We start from the raw sequence: 13,176 nt of genomic DNA on the forward strand, positions 1-13,176 counted from the left end.
TTAATTATAAGGAGCAATATAATTTTACCTTAATGACAAAAAAACGGTTTGGAAAAATGTATTTTAATTTATTTGTTTTTAACTTTTTTTTAAATTCATTTTTAATTTTTTCGTAAATACAAATTAAAAATATTTACTTTTTGACGAAGTTTTTATAATATAATTTTTAAAAGTTTAACAATATGCAATTATCTATATTTAAACAAGCACATTTATGGATTTTAAGCACACATCTACACACACAATAATTGCAATCAAATGTCATAAATATTTACAATTATATAAACAATATTTACAGTAAATATATGTGAGCACAGGGGTTTTTTGTGCATCTACATGCATATAATACTTTCCAAAGCGGCATGCAATACCTTTTCGTGCGCGTTGCCAACGGTTATTTAATTATTTTGACAAGCGCCTCTGTTGTGTTGGGCATTTAAAAGGATTGATTGCACTGCAATGATGAGTAAATAAACAAATAACATGGAATTGAGTTCACAACTCAATTTCGACATGATAGTGAAATGTACTGTTGTTGTATTTGTTGTTGTTGCGCTCTTTCATTTTTTCTGCTGTAAACGCAAGCGATTTTGACTTTATAGAAGTGCATGGCTATTATGGCCAAAGACATTAATAATGTGAAAGTGCATAAAAAATGTACAAAAGCGATAAACAAACGCATACACACACACACACACTCATACGTAGAGGGATGCGTGTAAATACAGATTTACATATGCGCTCGCACAATTTATGCGCGCTGCATATGTATATATGTGTGTGAGTATGCATGGCTGTTGTTGTTGTTGGTGAATGCACTATTTTCCTGCGGTTGGCCACACATATACATACAAACAAACGTCACACCGATTTGCTGCAATCAAAGCATTTGCACATTTGCAAGTGCCACTTCACGCTGCAGCAAATATGCACACCTACACATCTATGCATGTGTAATATATACGTGTCTGTGTGATATAGTCGTATATACGTGCGTTTGTGCGTATGTAAACAACGCACCGAAAGGCAGGCAATTCATCATTTTTCCGCTTCAATCAAATATAAAAAAGTACACCAAAAAACATATGGTTCAGCGTACGTGGTTGTTGTTTTTATTGTTGTTGCAGCTTTCAGCTACTCACTCAAAAATAGCTACAATTTTATTATAAACAACAACTGCCAGCGTATCTACGTTTTATTACTTTCATAATTTTATTTCATTTATTTATATTTTAGTTGGTTGCTTAATGGGTCTTGTTGTTTTTTTTTCCACCTACGCAAACGATAAACTGTTCCATTTAGAGAGAGTCCCATGTTGTTGTTCTTTTAATTATAACTATTGGATTTTTAATGCAAATCAAATTGTATATTTTGGAATACTTTAAAATAGATTGATTTTTACAAGGAAGCTACATACATATACACAGATATGTGTGTAAGCGCAGACAACGCGCCAGTAGTGACGCCACACTAAATAAATTACAAGCTAATTGCCGCCAGCTGCTCCAGCGGCTTTGTCTCACCTGTTGTTGTCTGAGCAAAATAATAATTCGCCTAAAAATAAAATTGGCGTATGATATATATGCATGTATGTATGTATGTATGTGTGCTTGTATCTATGTACGTATGTTTGTGATTTTGCAGTTTTCACAACCTTCACCTCTATAATTAGCAAATTTCGCACGAAATTTTATATTGATTTATCCACATATTTACATATGTTGGTATTTGCATGTGTATCTACTACTTGTACATATGTAGTAGTATGTATGTGTGCGCGTCCCATAGTTTGTGATTACAATGAAATTTGGAAATTCGCTAGAAATATCTCTGTGTTTTTTCGGAGGTCTTGCTGGAGATTAGCTTATTACCTTAGCAAACCCAAAAGCTCTCAAAATGAATCACCGATTATTAAGGTACATTTTTTATTTATCAAAAAGGAAGGCTCTTTAAAAAGGTTTACGAAAAAATTCGTTTTTTTTACTTGGAAATTAATGCAGCCTCTTAAATACTCTATACTCTACTGACTTAATATATTCTTTAAAACTAACCTAATTATAGGTGATATAACTTCAACACATTTAATCCTTTTTGTTGGTCTTATTCAAAGACATACATATTTGTAATTCTCAGCCAAGTTATCAAAAAATTAATTTAAAGAAGCAACGAAAAATGAGCTCCTAAATTTCAAACAGACTTTATCTTCTTAGTATCCTTAATTAAATTGTTGGTTTATCTGCCTTCTCCGTTGCTTGGCATGTTGAGTATGTTATACCTGGTGTTAGTGTGCCCTTCTAACACTTTAAAGATGAGGTAGAGGTATCCAGGCACTTTCTCCTCCATTGTCCAGCCTTTGCAAGACTGAGGCGCAACTATCTCGGTCATACCTTGAGCGAACCAGCAGACATGACCGAAATTGACAGTGGCCCCCTCAAAAATGTATGATGCAATGCGGGCTTTTATGAAAAAGGTTTAGCTGTACGGACCGGCGTTATATTATGTCCCCTTTTTAGTATCGACCATTTTACCTAATTAACCCTATTACCTGGGTGATCACCATTAATTCTCATTACATTTAAATTCTCGTCAGGCTTATAGAATGAACCCAAAACGATGAAAATAGTCAAACATTTTTCATGAGAAAGTTGTTTGTTTAAAATGTTGTATAATTTTGTCAAGAGTTTTGGGTTTATTCTATAAGCCATATATATATTTATGTATGTAATATCTTATGAGCATCCTAAATGTAGGAAAAATTATAATTTTTCAACTTGCATTAAAAAAAATTGTTAGTTGGATATATTAAACCGCATATCCGATACTCTAGGTTGTATGGAGTTAAATCATTGACTTTTAGTATTAATTGCGCGCTGAAATGTAGGCAACATTAAGCATGTAAATACTTTTTTAATTCACTTTCATCCAAAATGTATGCTTTGTTTAATTAGAAACTGTGGTAATATAGTTCTTGAAATTAACCGTTGCTATGAAAAATAATCATGACAAGATAATTGGTGTAATTTTAGGCATTTGATTCTTTAGGTATCTTTTTGGACATTAAAATTATTATTTTTTTATTTTAAAATTTTTTAATAACGTTTATGGGCGCTAAATAGCGAAAATTTTCGGGTATATCAACAGCAAGAATTTTGTTTGAGACTGCAAAGCAATGCCTTATTTATTTATTATTATATTAAAATTTAATATTTTTTCTTTGTAGAAAAGTTCACAAAACTGCAACAGCTGTTGCCTTTCGCTTTTCTAGGTATGAACGATTATTTTTCTAATAGTTTGCGTAAGTAATACATAAGTACGTATGTGTAGGTGTGTGTTAATATTTTTTCGCATGCCGTCAGTTGTAGCGGTTCTACAACGTGTGAAATTACCTAGGAATACATACAAACAAATACATTGTATGTACATACGTCAGAGTTGCTGTTGGCGCCTTAGAGCGTGCAACAACAGACTTGCCGCGAGTGAGTTCTGCCTCTATCAAATGTGTTCTAGTGATTTCGTTGAAATTCAAAAATTTTTCACAATTAATTCTTCAATATAGATAATTTGAAGGCGTTCGCAAATATTAATTTGTATACATGTATGTATGTACATATGTGTGAGTGTGTGTATTCCACCAGCAAACATTTTTCGTCTAGTCGCTCTTTCAACAGGTTTGTTCTATTTAATTACTTTTTGTGGCAGCAACGCGTTCTTTTCGCAAGCGCCTACTAACGTCATCAATTGCGTGTTGTTGTTGTTGTTTTTCGGCATTATCTCTATGCATGCCCCTTTTTAAAAAGAAATTGGCGAAAAAAATCCGAATCACTACTCAAAATACACGGCCGAATCATGGCCACTGGAAGGTGCTTTCTGTTTTTTGGGCGGTTGTGGCGTGTTAGAAAATAATATATATAGTGGTTGCTTAGCCGACGTGGAGCAAACAGTTAGCTGGTGAACGCTCATACGGCTAGAAGTGTTGCTATTTGCAGATTTTTAGTAAGCAGCTGATAAGCCGGCCGGTACCACGCAGTTAAAACGAAGGAAATTACGAAAACGAAGAAAAGTATGACAGTGAAAAAAGCGCAAATGATAGTTACACAAAATTTATATTAGAAAATTTTATAAGTTCTTGAAATATTTTTTTTTTTATAAAACAATAATTTTTTTTTTTTTTAATTTGAATTAAATATAAATTATTTTGATTTGTAAAACGTGAAAAAATTAACATAAAATTTGTTAATTGCAAAAAAAAAAATTGTTATTTAAACTTGAAAATAATTAGAACTATTTTCATATTAAATTACATTTAAATAAATTTTTCTGGGAGTTAAATTAAAAAATTATTTTTCTAAAATAAATTAAAACATATTAAAAAAAAGGGTAAGAAATTTTTAACATTAAAAAGATTAATAATTTAATTTTTAAAACATGAAATTTAAAAAAACATATATTTGATTTGTAAAACGTAAAGAAATTAAAAATAAAATTCAAAACTATAAAAAAAAATATTGGATTTATAGAGCGTGGAGAAATTAAAAATAAAATTCCAAACAATAAAAAATAATAATTTTAAAACTTGAGGAAAATATTAAAATTAAAAAAAAAAAAAAATGGAAACTGAAATATTTTTAATATAACCAAATCAAATTAAAAAAAGTTTAAATAAATAATACAATTAAAAAATAATAAAATAGCTTTTAAAACATTAAAATCAAAAAAAAATATATTTGTAAAACGTGCAAAAACTGAAACATTCAATCAAAATAGACATAAAAAACGCAATTTTTACAACAAAAATTAATTTGTAATAGGTAAAAAAACTTAGCTTTTTGTAACTGAAAAAATAACACCACAAAATAAGTATTAAATTTAAAAAATTGTTTTGATAATAAAAAATATTTAAATAATTTTTGAGAGATAAATGTATATAAGGAAATATTTTCACTAAATTCAATTTAAAAAAAGCTCCTAACAAAAATATATTAATAATTTAGTCTTAAAACATGAAAAAAAAATTTATTTGTACTACAAAAAAAAAAAATTAATTAAAAAAATTTAAGAAAAAATTATAAAACTAAAAAAAAAACAAAAATATTTGAGGAAGCAAATAAAAAAAGAAATATTTTCAATAAATAAGATTTGTCATAAAAAGTGAAATAAAAAATAAATACAATAACCTAAAAGTAAAATTTTTAAAACGTGAAAACAAAAAAAAAATTTTAATAAAATATTTCTATTAAATTCTGAAATCTGTATATATAAAATTCATAAAATTTCATTTAGGATTCAAAAACACAGAATTGTGTAGAAAAAATGTATAAAATAATAAAAATATTTTTAGATTTTTATAAATATATATTTAGAAAAAACATAAAATGTGATAAAAAAAAAACCGCAATGAACGAAAAAGGAAGCGCATACCACATAATTTTAAATTAACAAGAACAAAACAAAAAATGTATAATAAAAAACTATAAACCGTTATTACCAATACCCAGTGCCTTGTGCTATGCACACAATCCAGCCATAAATAAAAGTCAACAAATAAAAACTAAACTTTGCAACAATCACAAAACACCGCAACTAGCAAAGCCATTTCCACAATTTCAACAAACAATGGGTAATTATGCAATTAGAATAATTTAAATAAGCCATTATGAATGAAATGTTTGGCAATTAATTTCACGAAGCTTGCCGCATGCTGTGGGTGGCAAATAAATGAGTGCGCTGCATCGTTCGCGAAAAAAAAACATAAGAAAAGAAAACGGCAGCAATAACAAAAGGCGCCAAAAAGAACACAATGAAAATATTAGAACTAAGTAAATATGTACACATATACATATGTATGTATATGAGTGCGTATGTGCCTGCTTGTGCAAGTATCAAATAGTTTTCGACACGTGTTTGCTGCCATTGTAACGGTGTTATTAGTTCAATCACGCATAGCACGTTTCAATTGAGTGTGATTATTTCCAAGCGGAAGCATATTAAATGTAAATATGTTACTGCAAAGGTACAAACGAAATGACGTTTTTGGCACCAATATTTAATTGATTAGCCAAAGCACAAAAAAATGCAAATTGTTTTTGAAAATTGAAGGAAAAATCCTTGTGAGAATTAAGTTACCTAGTGAATTTTTGCCAATATTTATATTTAATTTACTAGTTGTGCTTTCTATTGTTAACCCTAAAGTTTCCAATTTTGAACCAATTAGTGACATTTGATTTTCTTAACACGAATAATTGAGTCAATTAGTACATTTTTGCTTTCCTGTGCCTACTAATTGAGTTATTGAGCGAATTTTTATTTTCTCAAGCCCACTAATTAAGCCAATTAGTGCATTTTTACTTTACTAAACCCACTAATTGAGTCAATTAGTAAATTTTTTTGTTTTCCTAAGCCTACTAATTTATGCAATTAGTGATTTTTTTATTTTCTTTAGCTCACTAATTGTGTCTATTATTAAATATTTACATTGCTAAGCCTATTACTTGAGTCAATTAGTTAGTTTTTATTTTCTTTAATTTTTATTTTCTTCACTAATGGAGTAAATTGGAAAATTATTCCTCTCTTAGTTAAACTAATAGAGTCAATTAACTTTTTTTTTATTTTTTTATGCATTTTAATGTAAACGCTTTGTTAATTGACTTAGTTAAGCGCTTGTCTGCAGCGTCTTTAAACTCAATTATCAGTTAAGTTAAATTTCAGCTAGTAGCAGCAATGGGGTTCACTCCATACTATTCATCTATCTCGAAAAGTGGACTAATATTAAAAAAATTCCATCGAATAGATCTCTTATATTCTGGAAAGAGTAGAAGTTGTTTTATTTTGCTTCCAAAGCCACTACAGTAGCAACGGGTCTCTTGTTGGTTGAGTACGATCTTTCAAAGAAACAATTATTATATTGTATGTATATTTATTATATATTTTATGTCAATGGATTAGTTCGAATATATAGGAGGAAAGTCTCCAACATGTAGATGACCTCTTTGGTAATATAGTAAGTCGTGAGGTCATCTCCTACAAAGTCAATATAAACTCCTCAAATTCAGTTAAAAATTATTATTTAATTTCATATTAGTAGCTGTTTTAAGGATAATTAGTCTGACATTCATAAAAACAACTCATTTTCAGCAAAGAGAATTAACATACATTTTTGACTTCATCCTTTTGTTTCTATTTTATGCTTTACCTGTAATGAAAACTCGCTCTAGCGATTAGGCTTTGATTGACTATTCAACATAGCAGAAATTAAAATTTTAAATTTATTAAAAAATTAATTTTAGATTCAAATATGAATCAGCTTAAATACTACTACCAAATTTTGGTAAATACGTAAAATTAACATGCCGCACAAAACGGTTAAACTGTCCCAGCGACACCACTTGGTTACTGAGTCACAAATTTCAAAGCGAAAAAAGCCGTCAAGCATAGATAAACACACAAACGCGTGCATGCGTGTGTGATCTTGTAAAGAAATTATAATTCACTTATCGCTTGTGATCAAGCTCATTTACATATGTCTTGTCAAAACTATAACAAAATCGAATTAAGTTAAGCAAATAATGGCGATCAAGCGAAACAAGTTGTGAATAATTTTTTAATTTGTATACAAAATTTGGCGCGATAAATGCTAATGCGTTTCCAGAATATTTCGAATATAAATTGTTTATTTAACAGTTTAATGAACAGCGCAGAGCTTAGACTACTACGATAATATGCTAGATTGGCGACGTGTGCTCAAGCTGGTGTGTGAAAGAACGCGCCGAGCAGGTTTAGGTTGACTGAATTCGGTGTTACTACTCCAACAGGCAGCTATGGGCCGCCAGCGCGCGACTATGAGTGGTTTTTATTGTTGTTTTTTTATTGTGTATGGCTTTGCTGGCGAGCTGATGGAAATTCCCACCCGCAATTCATTCATAGATACTTTCATGAGTTGCTGCCACAAAAGAAAGAAAGCAAACCTCTTGAGTTATAAATTTGTACAGATACGCGTACATATGTAGATGTACCTGTACATAATATAATCTACTAATATATGTTATGATTCTTGGTACAGCTAATTCCCTGTGTGAGGAGTTATTGACCGCATATTATTACGTGCGTACGCTTTGCTGTTGTTGTAGCGTCAGTTTTTCGGGGGGATTTTCCAGGACGCGCATTGCGCGTGCAGCATTGTCTTCGCTTTTCACTGACACAAATGCTTGCGAAGGGCGCGTTTAATGTCTACTAAGCGGTGAAGGTGTCTCGTTGTAATTTTTTGTTGCTGGATTTTGAATGGCTGCCTTTATTGCGACTGCGGCGGCGGCAATTGTCACTGATCCACTCATAATTTCATAGCAAAGCGTCGAATTTTCCGATTTTTACGCAGCGCGCACATACAAACACAGAAACACCTATACAAATGTATGATATTTATATATATATATATCTATAAAATATATATTATATGTATATATGTATTAATGTATGTGTGTGTATGCATGCACTGCAATGATTTCTTATCAGCGCCTCGAGATCTCGGGTCATGCACGTTTGGGCTCATAGCTCATCGTGGCAAGGAATTAAACTCAATTACCCCCTGGCGTGTGCTAAAGAATATTTACGAATTTCTACATGATTGGTGTCTTAGTATTTTTCTTCGATTTTTTTTTTTTAATTTTTTCTTACGTTTTGCCTACCTTGCCACTCCACTTAGCGACTTCGATTTCGTCTGCATACTTAATGCGATAAGATTTTAATCTAACAAAATTTAGCTGCACAAAAACTAAATTTTCTAACTATTTATGTGTGCGTGTTGTTGTTGTTGTAACTTTGTAAATTGTTTGTAGCACAGTTATAGTGCAACATTAGTGTTGCACACACGATACTATTGTACGTGGCGAGCATCATAAATTTCCGTTTAGTTTTAGTTTATGCGGGTTCTGCATGCTTCTTCTATTTTGACGGCGTTGCTTGCACGCTGCTTGGATGCTTGTTAGCTGAGCTGAGCTGAGCTGTTGATTATGAATTGTTGCTGTGATTTGGCGTAGTTTTGAAAGGTGGAGAACACAGGTTATATATGTATGTTTGTGTTTGTGTGTGCAACAGTTCGTTCTCATACACGTTTCATTTCTTTTTGAAGTTTTGTTTTTTTCTTTTTCGTTAATAATTTTTTATGAATTCTCCAGTTTTAAGCGACACCCATCGCTTTGTTTGAGATAAAAATCTTCAAAACTCGACAGCGGAAATGAAATTTATTACAAGAAATACTTTGGTATTATTCAACACACTGTATACCTTATATGTATATTTTTTTTGATTTTTAAGTGCTCACAGAAATTATGGCAAACGATCATTTAGTAAATTGATAGAAAAAACACATTTTTGTCTCAGAAGTGCCGCTGCCTTCGTGTCATTCCCCCCGCTCGTATGCAGTAGAAACATTTTTTGGTTAATTTCTTATTGTTATTGTAAAATTTTGATTGCATATTGCACAGTAAATAGAGAAATGTTTAGATACATACATATGTACATATGTCGATAAATACCACCAATCAACTAAGCGTGCGCGCGGAGTTCTCAAAAATGACTTGCATGAGAAAATTATAAATACAAAGCTGTAAGCAATTTATTGGTTTCGATTTTTTGATTAGTTATTGATAAAACACTGCGTTCAAAAATTTAAAGAAAAAACACGTTCACTTCGATTGCACCGTATCTAAATTAACCTTCAAAGGAACATTTCTTATAGGTCAGTTTGTGTGGCAGCTATATGCCTTAGTGCTCTCATATCGGCGATTCCGACAAATGAGCAGTTTCTTGGAGAGAAAAGAACGTGTGTAATATTTTAGACCGATATCTCAAAAACCTCGTGTATATATAGAAGGACTAATAGACGGACATGGCAAAATTTACTCAGCTTGTTACGCTGATCATTTATATTTAAACCTTAATTTACCCTTTTTAGGGAATACATCAGCAACATTTTAATTACCAAAAAAATTACCAGTATTACAACAAAATAATCATTCAACTTACACTCACACACCAGGGAATTTCCAAATTTTGCCCAGCAAAACAATATTTTAAAGTCAATAGTTCGATTCAAGTCTGTTGACGCATGCTTGTAGCTGCTTTGATTATAATCCTTGGGAATTCCCAGAATTCTAATTTTAGCGGTAGTTGCAAAATGTAATTTTTTTGATTGTATTTGTTAAATACAGCGCTGGGTATGAGCTCAAAAGCGCGTAATAAACTCAGTTATGGCATAAGAACGCCTACCAAAAATATTTGCATGCATAAATGTGAACACACACACAAACATACAAATGTATATCTGAGCGCTCGCCACAGATTTATATAGCATAAATATGTACATATGCATGAATGTATATGTGTGTGTGTAGGCAGAGGAAAAGTAAGTAAAAAGGATATGCCTTGCGTTTGGCCCTTACGCGAAATCATTCAGTGAATACGCGGAAACACCGCGCCACTCGCGCTGTACCTGTTACATGCGGTGCTGCACTTGTGTGTGGGTAAATACGCAGCTGCGCAAGTGCAACAGCGGCACGACACAATGGTGAATTGCATTGCAGCAGGTACCATTCTGCTGCGCGATCATTGCGAGGGGTTCTACGAGTGCTTGTGCATTAGTACAATTGTTGTTTTTGTTGTGAGCAGACGTTATGTTTTCTGTGTGTTTGTGAGCGAATATTTGGAGTGTGGTACAGAGAGCAGTAGTGGCTGAAATGCTTGAATGCTGCGCATTTTTGTATTGGGAGCATGAGATACAAGCGAAAATATTGAGTAAATTAATTTATTATAATTTTGATATTTACAAAACTCATTGAGTTAGCAGTTGAGTGACATTTTACATGACTTTGAGTGCAATTTGAGTGCTCAGAATTTCTAGTAATTGAGTAGCACACAATAGCTAGTTGCACGCCTCTACCGCAAGTAAGCGCCCATTTCCAGCTAAATGCGCACGCTCCCACTCGCTCTCGCAGTCGTGCTGAGCGTGTGTTCATTGCTAGCCAACAAATCGGCGGAGATACACGAGCGCTCACAGCAATACCAGCACCACCAACAACGTTACTACATATAAAACACCCAACGCGCGTATTGCACTTGTTCGCTCGCGCTCACCACGCACCACTCACTGCTCAATCACTCATACAAGCGTATTTTTGCTCAATGCTCTTTATACTAGCGCATATAGTTTTCGTTTCGTGTATATACTTAGTTGGCTAGCTAATGCCAAGCACTCGGCATTTGCTATTCAACCGTTTAGTTGTCGTGTACTCGTTCGCATTTTACATTCGTTTCGAATCCGTTGTTAACCCTTTGACTAACGCTGAGCAATTTCCATGGTTTTGTATCGTTTCAGAGTTGAAAGCGACCATGCGCGCATGGCTTCTACTCCTCGCAGTGCTGGCGACTTTTCAACCGATCGTTCAAGTTGCTAGCACCGAGGATATTACTTCGAGTTTCATACAGGCGATATCTCCGTCAACAATAGAGGAACAACAAAACCAACAACAACAGCTGCAGCAAGACTTATTTGAATTGGAGAAGCGTCGCGACACGCGTACAATATACAACAATAATAATAAAAACAATAACAATAATACGCAACAATTAGTGACGGCAAGTAGACAATTAACGGCAATAAGCCCAGTTATCGATATAACAGCGTTATCAGTGACAACAAGAACACAAACAAAAGCTAAAACAGCGATCGCTGCGATCTTCAGCTACAATCGGCGCAGTGATAGTGATAATTATATAAATAACGGTAATAATTTAAATCAATTTAGTGCAAAGGATAATAAAGCAAACGGAAGTGGTGAAGCAAGCAGTGACGCAACAAAAGCAATTGTTGCAGTGAAAAAGAAGAGCAACAAAATCAATAAACAAATTACAAAAAATCAAAAACACAACGAAGTGAACGATAAGCAAAATAATTTAATAGAAATTACGGAAAGCAAAAACAACAAGAACGCAGTGCAAGTGCAACAATTAGCAAATAGTAGCGATAAAACAAAAAGCGAACAAGCAACAACAACAAAAAGTACTAAAAAGCTTAAAGCAACAGCAAGTGCAGTGTTAAGTGAACAAGTGGAAGTAGAAGCAGAAGAAGAAGAAGCGAAAAGCGAAATTAAAACTCACAATAAAATGGCTATACAGGAGCATACATTAGCGACAGCGCAGGAGCACAGCAAGCGGCATAGAAATCATAAGCAACAACAACAACACAGACATCAGCATAAGCAGCAATATATGCAACAGCAACAACAAGATATGCAGCAACAACACAGAGCTGCAGCCGCAAATGCGGAACAACACAGAGCGACGGGCGCGAGCGAGCGTTTAGCGACGGCGGAACGCTTGGCCGCAAATGAAGCAAGCGCCACAGCCACTACGACGCATCTAGAAGCCGCTGAAAAACTAGCGCAAGATGCCAGCCTCGCCGCTAACACACCTGCTACAAGGACAAATGCTTCCAGTGATGCATTCAGAGCGTCGGATGGCGACATTGCTGACGATAGCGAGAATGACGAAGGCGAAAGCGATGTCACAGAACCCGCCACATACAGTAATAAGGAGATTATCGGTGATAAATTGAAACCCGATCCCTCGACGCTAGTCCAAATCGAGAATAGCCTGTTGTCGCTATTCAATATGAAGAGGCCACCAAAAATTGATCGTTCCAAAATTATCATACCCGAAGCGATGAAACAATTGTACGCGCAAATTATGGGTCACGAATTGGATATGGAGACTATACGTAGACCGAGTATGCTGTCACGATCGGCGAATACAGTACGAAGTTTTACACATATAGGTGAGTTAAAAAGACGATTATCAACTTAATATATATTTATAATTATTATGGTAGATTAAATATAAATTTGTATATTTTGATTTTGAGATTAGCTAATTTGAAAATTTCCAATAGCATAGCTTTCCGCTGGTCCAATGATACCTTACCCCTTTTGTATATGCTATGACTCGGCTGCTAGATTTTTAATAGGGATAAAGTAAAAAGCTCTACTTATCCTAAAACAACTTTTGTAGTTTCCATACACTGACGATATGCGGTGCCCAGCAAAAAATTATCTACCACTTGAAAGACGAATTCCGAAGCTTCGAGAAAATCAATATTTGAATATAGTTTTCACTGACTAGAGTCAGACA

General features: G+C 33.3%; 1 protein-coding gene across 4 annotated transcripts in view; it reads left to right on the top strand.

The window, feature by feature from the left end:
• The window catches only part of dpp (decapentaplegic morphogen), a 119,320-nt gene that overhangs the window by 100,040 nt on the left and 6,104 nt on the right, over nt 1–13,176 (top strand). For 2 of the 4 annotated variants that reach the window (XM_036368396.2, XM_070107397.1), the window contains exon 3: nt 11,366–12,823. In XM_036368396.2, coding sequence (XP_036224289.2) covers nt 11,380–12,823 — 1,444 coding nt within the window. In that variant the 5' untranslated portion in view covers nt 11,366–11,379. Of the gene's footprint in view, nt 1–5,399; nt 5,618–11,101; nt 12,824–13,176 lie in introns of those variants that run through there. The other 2 variants (XM_070107396.1, XM_014243403.3) reach the window with 2 other exon arrangements.

The sequence above is a fragment of the Bactrocera oleae genome, chromosome 3 (assembly GCF_042242935.1).
Source record: "Bactrocera oleae isolate idBacOlea1 chromosome 3, idBacOlea1, whole genome shotgun sequence".
Classification (NCBI taxonomy): Eukaryota; Metazoa; Arthropoda; class Insecta; order Diptera; family Tephritidae; genus Bactrocera; species Bactrocera oleae.